We start from the raw sequence: 21,408 nt of genomic DNA, 5'->3' as shown, positions 1-21,408 counted from the left end.
AGCTAGATTTAAAGATGTGTGTCGACAGGCTGATCGCCATGCCCAGTTTAATGCCTGTTTTTAAGGAGCATCATTTTATCAGGCTCTGAGTTAATGTTTACAGCCTGGAATAAAGGCGGGAGCAGGGCAATATGAGGCTGAATGAGGTAACAAGGCCAGGATCATATTCTATGTACAAAGCTATGCAAGAAGACAGAATATTTGTTACAACAAAATCAGTCATCTGGCAGCTCATCTCAAACGCCAAGCTAGTGTTTTGTTTTGGGAGTCAACATTCAATCACATTGGGGCCACATTTGTTAGAGAGTAATTCTTATCACTTTCTTCAGAATCACATAGCACACTTGTTACAGTGCAAATTCTGGGCCCAAGTCCTTGACTCACTAAGATTTCAAGTCTAAGGATGAATCTTGGAAGTCTTCGCTGCAAATCTGCAAGTACCAAGTACCCGGGTGATTTTTACAGACAGGCATGCAAACTACTATTTGTTCTGGCAGACTGAGACCTGGCAGAAGACAGTCATCCATGAAGTCCGAGGGCAAGTTTCATACCCTTGGCACTATGGGGCAATTCTTCAGTGAAGTAACTGAGTTCCATTGCCTGGCCAGATGTTAAGAAGCATTCCTACCCTCTTCCCCTGCCTCCAAGCTGTTTTTTCAAATGCAAAAGCATCTAGACACTGGAAAATGTACCTTAGGAAGTGAAAGTGTCCCTAGAACAGAAGGAGAGCCACTGCCTTGGGAAGCTGGAGGAGTAAAAATGTCACCAGCCCAATAACTGGAAGGCAAAAGAAGATGGAGGAGTTTCCAAATATTGGAAGTGCAAGCCAAGGCTGGGGTTGGACCTCTAGCTAGAGTTTCTGCAAGCTTGAAGCTTATTGCTTGCATACAGCCCATTAAATGTTAGATTTGGTGACAGACACACTAGAAAGGCTGGGACTAGACAGAGCCTGGCAGAACAGGCCAGGCCTGTATTTTCAGTGTGTATCAAATTTAACATCAAAATTTAAAATCTTTGTTGGCCACATCCTACTTCAGCCTTGAGTCATAAATAAATTTTTACATTTCGCTTATTTTTTTATTACACACACACACACACATACACACACACACACACACACACACACACACACACACACGGTGCACAGGAGGAGATCAGAGGACAACTTTCAGGAGACAGCTCTCTCCTCCCATCATTTGGGTCTCCAGGACTGAACTCAAAGCATCTCTACTCACTGAGCCATCTGTCCCGCCCCTAAACCAGAATTTCCAGTGATGAAATCCAAGCATCTGATACAAAACCTAGATATGGCACAGTTACTGAAACTTTCCTAAATCTGTGTCTGGAACTTAGCCAGAACAGGCGTGAGTACGGCAGATGTCAGACATCCTTAGTGTCTGAACTTCTTGTAGCTCTCACCCCATGCTATAAGTGAGGATGGGAGCACCACACAAAAATCTGTGGGTCCCAACCAAGGGATTTCTCCAACACTACCCAACCGCCTTCTTTCTAAGCTGATATTTTCTCTTCTGTATTGTTCCCACTGCTTCAAAGACAATTCTTTTCTCTCAGTCTATCCTCCCTGTTCTGGTAGTTATTTGAATTGTGTCTATTAAAAAGAGAATTAAGAGTTCCTAACTTCCCTCTAAAGGAACTTTAGAAGGCTGAGTGTCAGTTGTCGAAACAGAGAAGGCACAGCAGTAAGACAGGTGCCACAGCAGCACAGGAAGCAACAGTTCTTAGAGTAGTACTTTAGCTTTATGACATATACTCACACATACGCACATAAACACACACATACATTCACACACATATCCCCTCACACACACATACCCTCACACACACATACACTTACACACAGATACACTCACACACACAAATACTCCACACACACATGTTAAGTCTGGGAATCACTGCAGGAAGACCTCAGACTCAGGTAGTATGCAAAAGCAAGGAGCATTTATTCTGCAGAAATTTCCAGCATGCAGGGGCTACCATTCCATAGAACGACAACCCCAAAGTGAGTACGCAGGCTCAAGGACCATGTATGGATATAACCTAGAACCTCTGCTCGGATGTAGCCTGTGGTAGCTCAGTAACCAATTGGTTTCCCATAGTAAGGGGAACAAGGACTATTTCTGACAAGAACTCAATGGCAAGCTCTTTGACCTCCCCACCCCCCAAGGGAGGAGCAGGCCTGCTAGGCCACAGAGGAGGACTTTGCAGCCAGTCCTGAAGATACCTGATAAAACAGGGTCAGATGAGAGGGGAGGAGGTCCTCCCCAATCAGTGGACTTGGAAAGGGGCAGGGAGGAGATGAGAGAGGGAGGGTGGGATTGGAAGGGAATAAGGGAGTGGGATACAGCTGGGATACAGAGTTAATAAAATGTAACTAATAATAAAAAAAATTAAATTAAATTAAAAAAAGACAGCTGGGGGTTTCCCTACTGTGGTTAGATAATCTTTTCATTGATTAGTTGGTGTTGATCTAGGGAATACTGGGGGACTCATGATTGGTTCTGCAGTTGGGTAACTTCATTGAGTGTCCAGGTAAAAAAATGTGTGCCCAGGTAACAAAGTGTGCTAAGAAAAGTGCCCAGGTAACAACATCATTTTTACTAGCCAAACAAAGCATTTCTAAATAACCTTTAATTTAATTGGTCAAGTGTTTGGGAACTTTTCAAGGTGCTTACTAAATTATTGTTTCTGATTTTCAGGAAGGTTATTGAGTTATCATGCCTTGTTTCCATGGACTGTAGTTTTATGTTCTGAGAAATAAAAAATTAGGCCTGTTCTGCCTGAAGCCAATTTTGAAGCCTGTCATGGAGTCAGACTGGCTTATTAAAAATCATTCCCCTCACAATCACACACTTACACTCACATACACACACACACACTCACATACAATCACATATGCATACCAACATTCACATACAGAAACATACACTCGCACATACACTCACACACACGTACACTCACATTCACACACACACACACACACACACACACCAGAAAAGAGTTAAAAATTAGCTATAGCTTTTTTCACAGGGATGACTTACCTTTCTGCTGAGTCTCCATTAAGTGAGTGTTTTAGGAGCCACAGCATGAAGTGACTCAGTTCTCTGGAGGTGTTTGTCCTTGCTTGTATGGCTTGTACTCCGTAGGGCAGGTAGTGCTGGCCTGTTTCTGGATGCCTGGAGGAAAGTTGGCTCCACAGAGCCATGGTCTTGAGCAACCTTAGCAGGGCTTTCAGTTTCACACTTGTTTCTTGTATTTTTTTACTGAGGAGACAAGAAGAACGAACAGGAAATCATTATGTAAGAACAGAAACATAATTAAATAGCAGTTTGAGCCGCGAATTTCACAAGTGCTATACTAATTTTGGTATTGACCTTAATTTATTCAGTCTTTCTGCATTTAGGGTGTGTCCTGAATAAAATATGCCAGAAACGTAGCTGAGCACATTTGTGTCTTTCCACAATGTTAGAATATTTTGAATAACAAATTCATAAGCTGTAACAGCTTCATTGTCAGCAATTTGCCAAATGTATGGCAGCCATTTTCCATACATTTATATAATCCCAGGCTACTTGGATAACTTCATGGGTTAGTATCTTTACTATAAAATTAAGTTATTTATTAGTTCATGCATCATGGTGAGCACTGGGCAGGTGATAGTGGCTACATTTGTGACGAGGTGTAACAATGGAGCCGAATGTTTCATGTAAGATGAAAATAGCATAGCCCGAAAGCCAATGTTTTACACAATTCAGAGTAACTTAGAGCAGGGCTCACCCTGAGAGACACTGTTCCAAGGTCAGTCTCCTGCTAACTGAAAGTCAGAGAAGGTTGAGCATGCTTAGAAAGTTTTCCCACCTTGCAAGTGCTACTTTCAACCTTACCCTCTATCATCTGGCTTTTAAACTTGTACGAGCCGTCACACTCCATTTCCCCCATATACTCATCCTTTTCTTTTTTTTTTTTTTACTATTAATTACACTTTATTCATTTTGTATCCCCCCCAAAAGGCCCCTCCCTTCTTCCCTCCCGATCCCACCCCCCCTCCCTCACCCTTCCTCATGCATGCCCTTCCCCAAGTCCACTGATAGGGGAGGTCCTCTTCTCTTTCCTTCTGATCTTAGTCTATCAGATCACCTCAGGAGTGGCTGCATTGTCATCTTCTGTGGCCTGGTAAGGCTGCTCCCCTCTCAGGGGGAGGTGATCAAAGAGCAGGCCAATCAGATTATGTCAGAGGCAGTCCCTCTTCCCATTACTATGGAACCCACTTGGACACTGAACTGCCATGGGCTACATCTGTGCAGGGGTTCTAGGTTGTCTCCAGGAATAGTCCTTGGTTGGAGTATGAGTCTCTGGGAAGTTCCTGTGTTCAAGTTTTCTGGTTCTGTTGCTCTCCTTGTGTGGTTCCGTCCTCTCCAGCTCTTACTATTTCCCACTTCTTACATAAGATTCCATGCACTCTGCCCAACAGTTGGCCATAAGTCTCAGCGTCTGCTTTGATTGTCTGCAGGGCAGAGCCTTTCAGAGGCCCTCTGTAGCAGGTTCCTAGGTTGTTTCCTGTTTTCTTCTTCTTCTGATGTCCAGCCTCTTTGCCTTTCAGGATGGTGATTGAGCATTTTAGTCAGGGTCTTCTCTCTTGCTTAGTTTCTTTAGATGTACAGTTTTTAGTAGGCGTATACTATGTTATGTCTATATGAGTGAGTATATACCATGTGTGTCTTTCTGCTTCGGGGACAGCTCACTCAGGATGATCCTTTCCAGGTCCCACCATTTACCTACAAATTTCATGATTTCCTTATTTTTCATTGCTGAGTAATACTCCATTGTGCAGATGTACCACAATTTCTGCATCATTTCTTCAGTTGAGGGGCATCTGGGCTGTTTCCAGCTTCTGGCTATTACAAATAAAGCTGCTACAAACATGGTTGAGCAAATGTCCTTTTTGTGTACTTGAGCCTCTTTTGGATATATGCCTAGGAGTGGTATGGCTGGATCTTGAGGATCCTAGTTGTTGTTTCCTAGTTGTCTGAGAAAGCACCAGATTGCTTTCCAGAGTGGTTGTACAAGTTTACATTCCCACCAGCAGTGGAGGAGGGTTCCCCTTTCTCCACAACCTCTCCAGCATGTGTTGTCACTTGAGTTTTTCATCTTGGCCATTCTGATGGGTGTTAGGTGAAATCTCAGGGTCATTTTGATTTGCATTTCCCTAATGGCTAATGAGGTTGAGCATTTCTTTAAGTGTTTCTCTGCCATTCGATATTCCTCTACAGAGAATTCTCTGTTTAGCTCTGTTCCCCATTTTTTAATTGGATTACTTGGTTTGCTGCTTTTCAGCTTCTTTAGTTCTTTATATATACTGGATATGAGTTGGTGAAGATTCTTTCCCAATCTGTAGGCAGTCGCTTTGTTTTGATGACAGTATCCTTTGCTTTACAGAAGTTTTTCAATTTCATGAGGTCCCATTTATTGATTGTTGCTCTCAGAGCCTGTGCTGTTGGTGTTCTGTTCAGGAAGTTCTCTCCTGTACCAATGAATTCTAGGGTATTCCCCACTTTTTTTTTCTAGCCGATTTAATGTGTCTGGTTTTATGTTGAGGTCTTTGATCCACTTGGACTTCAGTTTTGTGCAGGGTGATAAGTATGGATCTATTTTCATTTTTCTACATGTAGACATCCAGTTAGACCAGCACCATTTGTTGAAGATGCTATCTTTTTTCCATTGAATGGTTTTGGCGTCTTTGTCAAAAATCAGGTGTCCACAAGTGTGTGGGTTTATTTCTGGGTCTTCTGTTCAGTTCCATTGATCCACCATTCTGTTTCTATGCCAGTACCATGCAGTTTTTATTACTGTTGCTCTATAGTACAGCTTAAGATTAGGGATGGAGATACCCCCAGAAGATCTTTTATTGTAGAGGATTGTTTTAGCAATTCTGGGTTTCTTGTTATTCCATATGAAGTTGAGAATTTTTCTTTCCAGGTCTGTAAAGAATTGTGTTGGCAATTTGATGGGAATTGCATTAAATCTGTAGATTGCTTTTGGTAAGATAGCCATTTTTACTATGATAATCCTGCCAAGCCATGAGCATGGGAGATCTTTCCATCTTCTGATATCTTCTAATTCTTTCTTCAGAGACTTGAAATTTTTTTTCATACAAGTCTTTGACTTCCTTGTTCAGAGTTACTCCAAGGTACCTTATGTCATTTGTGACTATTGTGAAGGGTGTTGTTTCCCTAATTTCTTTCTCAGCCCTTTTGTCTTTCGTATACAGGAGGGCTACTGATTTTTTGGAGTTAATTTTGTATCCGGCCACTTTGCTGAAGGTGTTTATCAGCTGTAGGAGTTCCCTGGTAGAGTTTTTGGGGTCATCACATATACTATCATATCATCTGCAAATAGTGATAATTTGACTTCTTCCTTTCCAATTTGTATCCCCCTGATCTCCTTCAACTGTTTTATTGCTCTAGCAAGGACTTCCAGCACTATGTTGAAGAGATATGGAGAAAGTGGGCAGCCTTGTCTTGTCCCTAATTTCAGTGGGATTGCTTTAAGTTTCTCTCCATTGAGTTTGATGTTGGCTATAGGCTTGCTGTATATCGCCTTTACTATGTTTAGATATGTGCCTTGTATCCCTGATCTCTCCAATACTTTAAACATGAATGGATGTTGGATTTTGTCAAATGCTTTTTCAGCATCTAGGGAGATTATCATGTGTTTTTTTTTTTCTTTCAGTTTGTTAATGTGGTGGATCACATTGATGGATTTCCGTATATTGAACCACCCCTGCATACCTTGGATGAAGCCTACTTGGTCATGGTGGATGATATCTTTGATGTGTTCTTGTATTCGGTTTGCGAGTATTTTGTTGAGTATTTTTGCATCAATGTTCATAAGGGAGATTGGCCTGAAGTTCCCTTTTTTTGTTGGGTCTTTGTGAAGTTTAGGTACCAAGGTGACTGTGGCTTCATAGAATGAGTTTGGTAATGTTCCTTCTGTTTCTATTTTGTGGAATAGTTTGAAGAGAACTGGAGTTAGCTCTTTTTTGAATGTCTGGTAGAATTCTGCACTGAAACCATCATGTCCTGGGCTTTTTTTGGATGGGAGACTTTTGATTACTGCTTCTATTTCCTTGGGGGATATAGGACTATTTAATTGATTTACCTGGTCCTGATTCAGCTTTGGTAAGTGGAACCAATCAAGAAAATTGTCCATTTCATTTAGATTTTCAAATTTTGTTGCGTATAGACTTTTGAATTAAGTCCTAATTATTGTTTGAATTTCCTCAGTGTCTGAAGTTATATCCCCCTTTTCATTTCTGATTTTGTTTATTTGGATGGTGTCTCTCTGCCTTTTAGTTAGCTTGGCTAAGGGTTTGTCTATTTTGTTGATCTTCTCAAAGAACCAGCTCTTGTTTTCATTGATTCTTTGAATTGTTCTTTTTGTTTCTAATTGATTGATTTCAGCCCTGAGTTTGATTATTTCTAGCTGTCTACTCCTTTTTGGTGTGTCTGCTTCTTCTTTTTCTAGGGTTTTTAAGCGAGCCATTAAGTTGCTTGAATGAGCTGTCTCAAATTTCTTCTTGAAGGCACTTAGTGCTATGAACTTTCCTCTTAGCACTGCTTTCATTGTGTCCCACAGGTGTAGGTATGTTGTGTCTTCGTTTTCATTGAGTTCTAGGAAGACTTTAATTTCTTTCTTTATTTCTTCCCTGACGCAGCTGTCATTTAGCAGCAAATTGTTCAGTTTCCATGTGTGTGTAGGCTTTTTGTTATTTCTGTTGTTGTTGAGGTCCAGCTTTATTCCATGGTGATCAGACAGGATACAAGGAATTATTTCAATCTTCTTGTATCTGTTGAAGTTCGCTTTGTGACCAACTATATGGTGTATTTTGGAGAAGGTTCCATGAGTGCTGAGAAGAAGGTAAATTCTTTTGTGTTTGGGTGTAATGTTCTGTAAATGTCTGTCAGGTCTATTTGATTCATGACCTCTGTTAGAGACATTGTTTCTTTGTTTAATTTCTGTTTAGTTGACCTGTCCTTTGTTGAGAGTGGGGTGTTGAAGTCTCCCACTATTATTGTGTGGGGATCTATGTGTGGTTTAAATTTTATCAATGTCTCTTTTACAAATGTGGATGCCCTTGTATTTGGGGCATAGATGTTCAGGATTGTGATGTCTTCTTGTTGGAGTTTTCCCTTGATGAGTATGAAGTGTCCTTCCCCATCTCTTTTGATTACTTTTGGTTGAAAGTCTATTTTATCAGCTATTAGAATGGCTACTCCTGCTTGTTTCTTGGGTCCATTTGCTTGGAAAGCTGTCTTCCATCCCTTTACCCTCAGGTAATGTCTATCTTTATGACTTAGGTGAGTTTCTTGTATACAACAGATTGCTGGGTTTTGTTTATGCATCCATTCTGTTAGTCTGTGTCTTTTTATTGGAGAATTGAGTCCATTGATGTTGAGAGAGATTAATGTCCAGTGGCTGTTAGATCCTTTGATTTTGATGTTGCCTGTGGTCATAAGGTTGTATGTTTGGTTGCTCTTTGTTTTACTGTAGTGAGGTTAATTATTTCCTGTGTTTTCTTGAAAGTAGCTAGTTTTCTTGGGTTGTATTTTCCCTTCTAGTGTCTTCTGTAACGCTGAATTTGTGTGTAGGTATTGTTGAAATTTATTTTTGTCATTGAATATCTTGTTTTCTCCATCTATGAGGACTGAGAATTTTGCTGGGTATAGTAGCCTGGCCTGACATCTGTGTTCTCTTAGGGTCTGCATGATATCTGTCTAGGTCCTTCTGGCTTTCATAGTCTCTGTTGAGAAGTCAGGTGTGATTCTAATGGGTTTGCCATTATATGTTACTTGGCCTTTTTCCCTTGCAGCTTTTAGTATCTTTTCTTTGTTCTGTATACTTACTGTTTTGATTATTATGTGGCGGGAGGATTTTCTTTTCTGGTCTAATTTATTGGGTATTCTGTAGGCTTCTTGAATTCTTATTGCTCTCTCCTTTAAGTTGGGGAAATTTTCTTCAATGATTTTGTTGAAAATATTTTCTGGTCCTTGGAGCAGGGAATCTTCTTTTTCCTGTATACCTATTATTCCTAGGTTTTGTCTTTTTATGTTGTCTTGAATTTCTTGGACAGTCTGTGTCAGGAATTTTTTAGATTTAACATTTTCTTTGACAGATACATCTATTTCTTCCATTGTATCTTCCACACCTGTGATTCTTTCTTCCATCTTTTGTAGTCTATTGGTTATGCTAACCTCTGTGGTTCCTGTTTTCTTTCCTAAGTTCTTTCTTTCCACAATTTCCTCCATTTGTGTTTTCTTTAATTTTTCCAATTCTATCTTCAGGTCTTGAGCCATTTTGTTGATTTCCTTCACTTGTCTGACTGTATTTTCCTGTTTTTCCATCAATTCCTTCATCTGTTTGTTTGAACAAGCCTCTTTTTCTTTTATTTCATTCAGTGATTTAAGCATTTCCTCTCTATATGCCACTAACTGTTTGGCTGCAACTTCCTCTATTTCTTTACAGATGGCCATAAACTGTTTTTATCTTCCTCTATTTCTTTACACATTTTATTTGTTTCCTCTGCTATCTTCCTCGTGATCATAGATGCTAGGTCCTCTTCTTGCATTTCAATTATGCTGGAGTGTCTAGGGCTACCTGTCCCTGGATAACTGGGTTCTGGAGATGCCATATTGCTCTGGCTTTTGTTGTTTGAACTTTTACGCTGGCCTCTACCCATCTTAGGTTTTTGAAGTTGGTTTCTGGTTTTTCCTGGAATCCTGTGGTGGAGAGAATCCCTTTGGCAGGAAGATGGTTTTTTCTGAAGGAAGCCTTCTCAGCTTTTTGGGTATAGTCACTGGATGGCTGGTGTTTTTCAGGAGTTGCCACTGCTTACCTTAGGCGTAGAGACCTGAATGGTAACTGTGGTCCTTATTAGTTGAGAGGGCTCTCCTTTTACCAGGAGAAGTCCTGAAGACAGCTGCCCAGTTTCTTGCTGTGATATTAGTGATCTGCTGCTGTAACCTGTGTGTCCCGTAGTTTGGTCAGTTTTGTTAAGGATAAGTGGTTGCCCCATGGAGCAGTATCTGGGGGTTGATCTCGGGGATCCCGGGCTTTTGAAGGTCTGAGGTTGGGGCCCTGTGCCCCAGTACCCAAGCAGTAATCTGTAGCTGGTGAGTACTGCTCTCCTGGTAACAGCAGGCTATCTGGTGCACAGCAGGTCCCTGGGTTGGGTCAGTCTGTGGGATGTTTTCCTGGGTGGCCTAGGTCGGTCCCCTTTGCTTAGTTACCTGTGAGGATTTCTCCAGACAGTGACACCAAATCTCTAGTGTCCTGGGGCACACAGTTCTGTCTGTGAGGAATAGTTGGTACAAAGCAGGTCTCTGCGTGCCTGCCTGCTAGTCTGCAGGAGCTGGGTGCCCAACTACTCTTTGTGCTTCCGGCCTGGGGCCAGTTCAGTGATGGGGCTTGTACCTGCCGGTCTGTGAGAGACTTTCCCCAGGTAAAGCCTGGGTAACCCAAGTCAGTACTGTTTCCTTCCTTCCCTGTGGGGCCCTCTCCCAACAGGAACTACCTGTGTCTGTTGTACTATGGTGCGCAGCTCAGTCTGTGCTAGAGAGCGGCCACTCCGTGCTGGTGGCAGGAGCTCAGTTGTGATGGCAGCGGGTACCCTCAGTCTGCAAGACTTTTTCCAGAGAAAGACTGGGTGACCCGTGGCCAATCCTGCTGCTTTCTTTCCCTGTGGGTTTTTCTCGCGACTGGGACTCCCCGTCTCTGGTGTTTTTGTGCCCACCGATCAGCCTGGGAAGGTGATCAGGACACGCAGGCGTCTGGCTCTGGTCTGGGGACCTAGTGCCTGAGCGACCCGGGATCTCTTCCGGGTTCTGGCTGGGTGACCTGAGTGTGGACCCACCTGATTCCCACGCCGTGGGGGTTTCCTCTCACCTGGGAAACACGATTGCTGTTGTTTTAGGGCCCAAAGTTCAGTCTCTTGGTCACTGCACGGAAAATGTTGTCCTGCTTCTTAGATGAAGTGTTTTCCTGGTGCCGCCATCTTGGCCTCCCCCTGCTTATTTCCTCATCCTTTTCTTAATGCATGGTTGTTCTGATAGCACTCTGACCCTCTTTCAAGTGTAAACATGACAGAAATATACAATGTATTACAGTACACGTAGACACTGTAACGCTCCATAACATGTATAGTCACGCAATTCTCTTTACAAACATGTTTTCATTCTAAACCAGAAACAGGAGAGGTGTCTTTAACTGTAAGTGATAAAAACAGAAGTTTTAGGTGAGTATTTGCTTGACTATAATCATCTGTGACTCTCATCAATACTGCATATGCCCTAATGTGTACAATGTGAATACTCGCTAGGGGAGGAGCCTAGTAACTACCACGATTCTTATGAACAAGAGCATTGGAAACTACAATAGGATCCTTGTCACCGCCAGCCTTAGAAACTTGGAAGAGCAAGTAAAAAATAAATAAATAAATGACAGTGTTCTAAGCAGAAAAAGCAAAACGGGGCAGTGAAAATTTCCCAGTAACTCAGTATAATGTCAAGGACTAAGTATGGGGTTGACGAGAGATCAGCAATATGGGCTGGAGAAATGGATCACCACCGGTTAAGAACATTGGCTACTCTTTCAGAAGACCCAGCACCCACATGGCATCTCACAGCTGTAACTCCAGATCCAGGAGAACCAATGTGCCCTCCCACCCTCCTCAAGCACCAGGCCATGATGAACAGGTATACATGCTGGCAAAAGACTTACCCACATAAAAGTTTTTATAATATTAAAATATTATAATAGTTACTAACTAATAATAGAATCATCTCCCTGTGCTGGCCAAGAAAATGAGGTCCCTTATATAAATAGGTAGGAGAATGTCAGTCTAGAAAAAAATAAATAAATATTCTTCAAAGCATTTACAGGGCATAGTGTGAGTATTCTCAAGGAGGCTGAGGCACCGGACAATTTTTAAACATGAGAATGAAGAGAACAGGAGCCAAGGATTTAGCTCAGTGGTAGAGAACTGGTGTTATCAAAAAACTTGGGATGCTGTGCAGTAGGTACCAAAAGTTACAGGGGAAACTGAGGTCTCCTCTCAGCTCTCCACCTAAGAACAAAGGTAGATTCTATTTTACTGTCCATACCAAAGTGGTTCTCTTCCATAACAGGTTTCTTTAGAGCTCTGATCAAGACGGCTGGGGCATAACCTTAACATCATTTAGAGGATGAACTAAAATCATTTTCACATGAAAATCCAGAAATCCACTCCCAGAAGCGATGAGTATTTGGAGCTTTAGTCACACCCTCAGGATGGTCTCCATGTAAGGGTACCCTTTCAGGAGGTGACAATACATCAGGGCTCCCTTCTGGTACTCTTGGGAAAACCAAAAACATTGCTGGTTGGGCAGTTTTCCAGGTCCTTGCCCTAAGCTGCATGTCCCATTCCTAACTCCCTTCTTATCCTAAGGCCAGATCCCCAGCACCAGAAAGGACAAGACAAAGGAAGTTAATCAGATATTTTAAAGCAGTACTTCTTGGATGGTTTGTTAATAACAGACCCCGTATTTGCTGAATAGGGAGAAGTCCTTGCATATGTGTTTGAGGCAGTGGCGGCCTCTGTGCAAGCTTGGGATTCAGGCAATGGCTTTGGTGATAGTTTCTTGCAAGCAACAACAGGTAAGAATCATTACTTCCTAAATGTATGAAGTGTTGACAAAGCCAGTCCATTTTTTTTTTAAATTTTATTTTTCTTATTAGTTACATTTTGTTAACTCTGTATGCCAGCTGTATCCCGCTCCCTCATTCCCTCCCCAATCCCGCCCTCCCTCCCTCATCTCCTCCCTGCCCCTTTCCAAGTCCACTGATAGGGGAGGACCTCCTCCCCTTTCATATGACTCTGTTTTGTCAGGTATCTTCAGGACTAAGCCAGTCCATTTTGACTCTAACAACATCCAAGTTTCTCTTGCAAGATTAAAAGAGGTTTGTTTTTTGTTTGTTTGTTTATCTTGTTTAAAAACAAACAAACAAAGATCACACAAAAGCCATGTCTGAGAAGGATGGTTTGGAATGGGAGGGATTACGACATTGTTTGAAAGATTAGAGGAGGCAAAAGAAATATGCGAGTCACTAGATCAAGAATTTAAGTACACGGGAACATGGATTATTTTGTCTTACATGTCAAGAAGGAAAGTCTCTTCAGCACTTGTGGTAGTAGCCAGTATTTAACTAGTATGCATTACATCACTCCCCAAATGCTTTACTCACAGCTCCCTAGTGAAACAATACAATTAACAACTGTGGGACTGAGTAGTTTACAAAGTTGCCCCAGGCCAAGGCTGTGACCTACACCTCCACAGAACATAAATCCCGGTTACCCTGCGCAGGCCCCGCCCTGGGTGGCTGCCTGGAGCATCCGGCTTTGTCCAATGCAAAGAGAGTAGGCAGACAGATTTGTTCATTTCAACATTTGGCTCAATCAAATCCCAGCCTGCTCTCCGCAGCGTTAGCTGCAAGAAGCTGTTAGAAACCTTCGCTTCCACAAGGGTGCGCCTTTGTTCCCCTTGCCTGTTGGAAAAAGTCCGAACATCCGGGTCTTCCCATCAGCACGCTGACGCGATTGGACCCTCAGCGGCCGCCGTAGCGCCTCGACCACTGTAAACAGGAAGTGGGAGATTTGTAGCCTTGGGTTGAAGAAGGCGGAGGATTTCAGACAGCCTCCCTCAGCTCTTGCCGTTGCGGCCGCTCTCCTTCCTTCTCCACGTCTTCCTTCCGGCCCACAGGCGCTCTACCAGAGGCTTCCACTTCAGAGTGCCGAACCATGGCCGAATATTCCTATGTGAAATCCACCAAACTCGTGCTCAAGGGCACAAAGGCTAAGAGGTGAGGCGGAGCTCGGGCGCGAGTCTCGGTTCTGTGCATCATCCCTGGGGGCCGGGGCCGCGCTAGCCTCCACGGCCACCCCACTAGCGGCTTCTTTCATTTACGTTGTTGTTGAGTCAGGATCTCACTATGTAGCCCTGGTGGGGACCTGGAACTCCGAGAGAGAAGTCCACCTGGCTCAGCCTCCCACATGCCCGGGTTGGGCGGGGGAGGGGGGGAATAAAAGCGTGTGTCACTGCACATAGCTTATTTCATTTTGATTTGAGAGGCAGCCGTACTGTGGTGCTGTGTATTAGTTTTAATTTATGGCTGAATGGTTTTCTTTCTGTATGTTGACTGCATGTTCTGTTCTTTCTTCATTTGATAAGTGTTTTGAGATAATACTGCTATCAATATGCTGGGTTTTGTGGACATACTTTTTTCATTTCCCTTGGAGATATATATATACACACACAATATATATGTAATATATTGTAAATACATATTTTATATATTCACCTAAGTATGTATAGTAACTCGGTGTTTAGCTTTCTGAAAAATGTTTTCCATTGAGGCTCCTCAGGGGTTCTGTTGCTGTGTTAAGACACCCTGACAAAATTCATGGGCTGGGGAGAGGGTTTGTCTCAGCTTACATCTTGAGTCCATAACGAGGGCAGGAACTCAAAGCAAGAATCTAACCAATACAGAGGCCATGGAGAACTGTTGCTTGCTGGCTGGCTGGCTGGCTTTCTCACACAACTCTAGGCCACCCACTCACTGCCCACTAAGAGGTAGGCCCACCTATATCAATCATTAATCAAGAAAATGATCCCACAGGTTTACCTACAGGCCAAAATCTGGTGGGTGCATTTATTCAGTTGAGGGTCCCTCTTTGCAAATGACTCTAGCTTGTGTTAAGTTGACCAAAACTTAGCACTTTCCATTCTTCAGCAATAGAAGAAGACACATACTCACTCATAATCCTCATAATAACCTTGGAATTGGGCCCATTATTATCCTTGTAAGTGGGGAAATTGATTGACAGAGAAATTAGGGATGTTGGGGGTTGTTTTGTTTTGTTTTTCTTTAAGTTGCTTAAAGAAAAGCTTAAGTTGCTTCTTTAAGCAGTGTCTATAGATTGTGCTTTTAATGGAGCAATGTAAACACAGGGGCAAAAGCAGCTTGTCAGAATTTTAAATAAAATATCTGTAAATTATTAAAGATAATTTTTCTGTAAGTCAGGATATAGCTGGTATGACTCCTGAGTTTTCATCCTGTAAGTTTTAACACATATATCAGTATGTCCAAATTCATGTGTATATCTTTTTTTTTTTTTTCAGTAAAAAGAAAAAGAACAAAGATAAGAAGAGAAAACGAGAAGAAGATGAGGAAGCCCAACTTGATATTGTGGGTGAGCCACTTCAGTTCCTTATTTTATGAAAAGTTAGCTTCTGTTAGTGTCCGCTTGAAGTCTTTTCCTGCTCATCAGAGCCTTCTCTTCACAAGCTCAGTAGATGTCACTACTGTTCGTCCTTATCATCAGAACTGTGGAGTGGAACAGAAACTCCTTAGGAGACAGAGCCTGACCCATAATTCTAAAGGCCTGTCATACCTACTTGGTGCTGTTAACCAAGTAGGTTTTATACACTATGAAAAGCATAAAGCTTTGTTGTAGGTGTGCAGGAAAGCCTTAGTACATGGAGAACTTGGTATTAGTCTCAGACAAGCACTGAGGAAAAGGAGACACTGCATTGCTGGGAAGTACCTCTGTTGAACTCATACAGACATTGCCACTGGAAAGTATGCAAGGATAGAGTCTACAGTCACAGACACTATTCTCTTACCATCTTGTATTTTGCATGTGGTAAGAGTGATCTTGACTATGATGTTAATCACAAGAATCCACCCATATAAACAAACAGGTTCATGCAAAACTGCTAAGGTATGAATATGGTTTAGGATTATGTCAATGTCAAGTGCTAAAGATTGTACAGTGATAAAAGGTGGTACAGTTAGGAGGAAGTCAATAAAGAATAAGCCAGGTTTCTCTGTAGTGATTTTTATGATTGTCAGATACAGGCTTTTAAAAGTAAGTATAATGAAAAAAACAACAGAAAACCTTTGGGTGACCCTAAAATAAAAAAGTTAAATCTTGAATTTTTTTTTTTTTTTTTTTTTTTTTTTTGTAGGAATCTGGTGGACTGTGTCCAACTTTGGGGAGATTTCAGGAACCATTGCCATTGAAATGGATAAAGGAGCCTATATCCATGCACTGGACAATGGTCTGTTTACACTGGGAGCGCCACATCGAGAAGGTTTGTGTGGGGGATGAATAGTGACACAGTGATGGCAGGGCCTGTCAGTAAAATGTTACAAAGTTTGTGTAAAAGTCTATGAGACTGTTTCTCCAACCAAGGACCATATAAGGATATAACCTAGAACCCCTGCTTGGATGTAGCACATGGTAGCTCAGTAACCAAGTGGGTTTCACTAGTAAGGGGAACAGGAACTATTTCTGACATGAACTCAACGACTGGCTCCTTTACCTCCCCCCCCTCAAGGGAGGAACAGTCTTGCTAGGCCACAGAGGAGGACATGGCAGCCAGTCCTGAAGATACCTGATAAGCTAGGGTCAGATGGAAGGGGAGGAGGACATCCCCTAGCAGTGGACTTGGAAAGGAGCAGGGAGGAGATGAGGGAGGGAGGAAGGGTGTGATTGAGAGGGAATGAGGGAGGGGGCTATAGCAGAGATACAAAGCAAATAACCTGTGATTAATATAAAAAAATAAAAATTAATTAAAAAAAAGAAATTATGTCTTAGTATAGTATTTTAGTGTATCCAAATATTGTAATATCATTGTGTGTAATTTGGAGGAAAAAAAAACTAGTTTTTAAAGCAGAAAATATATAATATATTTATAACAAATATTTATTTTCCATTTTTGTTTCCTATAGTTGATGAGGGCCCCAGTCCTCCAGAGCAGTTTACTGCTGTCAAATTATCTGATTCCAGGTAAGCTTTAGTTGAACTGTATTTTAAAGCCTTAAAATTTAATTTCACTTAACCATGTGTGGTAATGGCTGCCTTTAATACCAGACATAAGGGACAAGAGTCAGGAGGATCAGGGTTTTACTATGTAGCTGTGGCTGGCCTGTAACTTACTCTGTAGGCCAAGATGGCCCCTAACTCACAGAGATCCAACTGTCTTTGCCTCTTCAGTGCTAGGACTAAAGGCACATGCCACCATAACCAGGGTATACTTTTTCAGAAGTACATGGTTGACATAATTTTTAGGTAGGTGCATAGTTTAGAGAATTAGGTTGGTGATTTTAGTTCCCAGCACCTCTCTCCCTCAATAAAATCGCTCTTACTTTGTGGTGAGAAGGTAAGCTTTTATAGCTTTTTCTTGAAAGTAGGTTGAAAAACTAAAATTTTAACATCTGTGCTCTTATCACCAAGCCTGGTAGGAGTTGGCCTGAGTTACTAAAAAAGACCCTGTTTTACAATCATAAGTTGATAATTTTCAATCCAGTGGCTTCCTGTTCTAGGAATCTCTTCTAAAGATAAATTAACAGTTTTATATATATATAAAACAGAGAAATCAGTAAGATTTTTTATAATAACATAAAAGATGACTTATATATCTACGATAGGACAATAAAGATGACTATATAAGATACTGTATAATATATATAAGATACTATGTAATGATTAGATCAGAAAGCAAAATGTAAGGTTATAAGTAGAGAATATAATATCCACTCTAAACATGTCTGGTCTGGATTTATTACTATATATGCATATACATACACACAAATATGTAAGTACATACATTATTTTTTTTTTTATTCTATAGTTAAATTCTTACTGTCAAGTTTTTTGTTTTGGTGTTATTGATGTTTGTTTTTCAAAACAGGGGGTTTCTCTGTGTAGACTTGGCTATCCTGGACTCACTTTGTAGACCAGGCTGACCTCAAACTCACAGAGATCCACCTGCTTTTGCCTCTCTGAGTGCTGCTTACTCTCAGTTTTTAACATTTACCTTTTTCATTAAACCAAAGAATTGCCTTGAAATCTGGCTATGGAAAATATCTTGGTATAAACTCAGACGGGCTTGTTGTTGGGCGTTCGGATGCAATTGGGCCAAGAGAACAGTGGGAACCAGTTTTTCAAGACGTAAGTACTGTTACTTATAAAGGTGCTCTGCCAGTTTAACAGAAATCATTGTCAGCAAAAGCACATTCTCTAAAGTTAGTAATATGACAATAAAGGTAGATTTCAATAGTGTTATACGTTAAATTGGAAAAAATTCAGAATGCTCTTAAAACCCTATAAAGATATCAATACAATGCAACAAAAAGGAGGACCTTTCCCAGTCTGGTTTCTGTCCACCGTTGAGGCCGTGTCGTCTTATTTTTCATGAAAAGATAAGGACACTTGCATTTACTTGTTGGGTTTTTTTTTTAAAAAAAAAGCAAATCTCAGGGTGTTTCAGTAGCATCTTTTTCACATAAATTGGTTCAGAACCTTTAGAGACTGATAAGAGGACATAGAGAATGCTAATTTAGCTGTGTTACTGACAATTTGTGCCTAAAATAGTAAATAATGGTATTTCTCATTAAATATCTTTTTAGAACTGTAAGTTTCAGTGTATGAAAGAAAACAGTATAAACAAATTTAATTAAAGATACACCAATTTTAGAAAATACTCCACTGTAATGTATCAAGAACTAGCTGCTCTTACAGAGGGCCTGTTCAATTCTCAGCAACCATGGTGGCTCACGACATCTGTAATGGGATCTGATGTGTAAATGAAGACAGAGTGTCCATCTACATAAGATACACGAATAAACAAATCTTTAAAAAAAAAGAAAAAGCCGGAAGAGAAGTTGAAGTAGCAGCTGTCCAGCAACAGTGGTGTGTCCAGTTCAGCACAGCATGCATCAGGGCTAGAGAGATGGCTCATTGACAAGAACACTGCAGCATCAGCATGGGACCTGTCAGATTGCAGCAGCGGCAGAACAGCCGGATGAGGCTGCACAGGCCTATAATGCCGGCGCTGTGGGCCTGCTGACCTCCAGTCTAACTCCAGGTTCACTGAGCCATGCGCAAAGGAATAAGATGGAGAGTAACAGAGGAAGACAGCCTTCAGATGTGTAGGAATATACACATACATGCATACACCTCACACTCTTACACTACTACATTTAAGCACACAGACCAAAAATAATAAAAATAATTAGTAATAATAATATAGTGCCTTGGTGTATTACTTGGCAATAAATTAGCTATTCTCCCAAGAAGAGGTAATTACTTTCATTCCCCTATGATAAAATCTTGAGTCAGTGACTTTCAAACAGTTAGTTTTTTAAGAAACACGGCTTGACATCTCATGAGCAAGAACTATACTTAACAGTACTTACTTACTTACTGTTTTGGGTTGTTTCTTTTATTCAAAGTAGATTTTTTCCATACAGTATATCTGATTACAGTTCTCCTCCCTCTACTCCTCCCAGTTCCTCTCTTCCTTCCCACCCATTAGGATCCCCACCCTTTCTGTGTCCTTAGAAAACAGACAGGCACCTGGAGAACAATAATGAAATATAATATAATGAAACAAAAACAAATGTCAGAATAGAACAAAACAAACACAAGAATCAACCAAAGAAAAAGCACGAGAAACACATAACAGAGATACGCATGTTTGCACATAGAGGAATCTCATTAAAACACAAAATCTGAAGCCATAATATATAAGCATAGGATCTGTAAGGTTAGTTAAAAAAAAAAAAAAAAGAATGCCTTGTTTTGACTCAGTATTATGAAACAAAGAACTTCCAAAAATGCCACTGACTACCTTTTATGTAGGCTGCCTATTGCTGGACATGGAACCTACTCTTAACAGTGGAACAGTGGTTCACCAGTGAGACACTTAACTTTTAGAGAAAATTAAGTTTTTATTTGTAAGTAGTTACCAGTTAAAGATGGCTTTTAGGTTAGGGATGGAGGTATGTGTCCACTCTACCTTTCAGCTCCAGGAACCCGTGCAGTGCAGACCTTTGCAGGCCCTGTGCATGCTACCAGTCTCTGTGAGTTCTTATGTGCATCAGCCATGCTTGATTTGTTGGTGTCCTCTATCCCCTCTCACTCTTAACATGCTTTCCACCACCTCTTCTATGGGATTCACTGAGCCCTGGGGGAGGGAGTTAATGGAGGCATTCCATTTAATACTTGGTGTTCCAAAGTGTCTGGCAGTGGGCCTGTGTACTTTTTCCCATCTGCTGCAGGAGGAAGTTTCTCTGATAATGGCCAAACAACGGCACTGTGATTACAGTAGATTGTCATTGGGTGTCATTATATTGCTATATTCCTTTAGCGGAACAATAGTGTTTAGTTTTCCGCTAGGTCCCTGGCCTATCTACTTCCAGGTTCTTGGACACCTTAGCAGTTCCATCTCATGGAGTAGGCCTTAAATAAACCAGACATTGGTTGCTTACTGCTCTCACCAGCCTTCTACACCGCTGCACTGGTGCGTCTTGCCAGCAGGTCACCATTGTAGAGAAAAGGGTTTGTAGCTGCGTTGGTGTTTACTTTTCTCCTTTGATAGTGAGCAGACATCCTTCCAGTACCATGAACACTGATCCACAGGAGTAAAGGCTCTAGGTAGGCACCAGCTCAAACTCTCCATGTTAAATGAATTATGCAGTTGTTGTCTTCAGTAATAAGGTATTTTGTACAGGCCAAACAATAACCTTGGCACTAGCCTGAGTTGTTTAGGGAACCCAATTAGACCCTTTTTTAATTATTTTTTTTATTTTGTATATTAATTACAGTTTATTCACTTTGTATCCCAGCTGTAGGCCCCTCCTTCCTCCCCTCCCAATCTCACCTTTCCTCCCTCATCTCCTCCTATGCCCCTCTCCAAGTCTGCAGATAGGGGAGATCCTCCTCCCCTTCCATCTGACCCTAGCTTACCAGTCTCATCAGAACTGGCTGCATTGTCCTCCTTTGTGGCCTGGTAAAGCTGCTCCCTCATCAAAGAGCCAGCTACTGAGTTCATGTCAGAGACAGTCCCTGTTCCCCTTACTAGGGAACCCACTTGGATACTGAGCTGCCATGGGCTACATCTGAGCAAGGGTTCTAGGTTATATCCATGAATGTCCTTAGTTGGATTATCAGTCTCAAAAAAGACCCCTGTGCCCTTGTTTGCTATTCTTGTGGAGCTCCTGTCCTCTGCAGGTCTTACTATCTCCCCCTTCTTTCCTAAGATTCCCTACACTCTGCCCAAAGTTTATGAGTCTCAGTATCTGCTTTGATACAATGCTAGGTAGAGTCTTTCCTTTGGACCCTTTGGCCAACAACTTAGTTAGATGTAACCATTCCCAGTCCTGGAAGCTCTTTGGTGATGGAAGATATCCAATTAGGACTCTGACTCCTCTATTCTTTGGTGGATTTTATCTAGATCACCTTTGTGTGTGTGTGTGTGTGTGTGTGTGTGTGTGTGTGTGTGTGTGTGT

General features: G+C 41.5%; 1 protein-coding gene across 3 annotated transcripts in view; it reads left to right on the top strand.

Annotated features, from left to right (window-relative positions):
- Window positions 1–13,702: 13,702 nt before the first annotated feature.
- Frg1 (FSHD region gene 1) overlaps window positions 13,703–21,408 on the top strand; it is a 23,542-nt gene continuing 15,836 nt past the window's right edge. For all 3 annotated transcript variants that reach the window (XM_055593517.1, XM_055593515.1, XM_055593516.1), the window contains exons 1-5: window positions 13,703–13,911; window positions 15,231–15,301; window positions 16,080–16,205; window positions 16,846–16,903; window positions 17,953–18,067. In XM_055593517.1, coding sequence (XP_055449492.1) covers window positions 13,850–13,911; window positions 15,231–15,301; window positions 16,080–16,205; window positions 16,846–16,903; window positions 17,953–18,067 — 432 coding nt within the window. In that variant the 5' untranslated portion in view covers window positions 13,703–13,849. The remainder of the gene's footprint in view (window positions 13,912–15,230; window positions 15,302–16,079; window positions 16,206–16,845; window positions 16,904–17,952; window positions 18,068–21,408) is intronic.

This window comes from Psammomys obesus, unplaced genomic scaffold (assembly GCF_907164565.1).
Source record: "Psammomys obesus unplaced genomic scaffold, mPsaObe1.curated_primary_1811, whole genome shotgun sequence".
Taxonomy (NCBI): domain Eukaryota; kingdom Metazoa; phylum Chordata; class Mammalia; order Rodentia; family Muridae; genus Psammomys; species Psammomys obesus.
The sequence above is the reverse complement of the archived record's forward strand: the minus strand, read 5'-3'. Positions and strand labels throughout refer to the sequence as shown.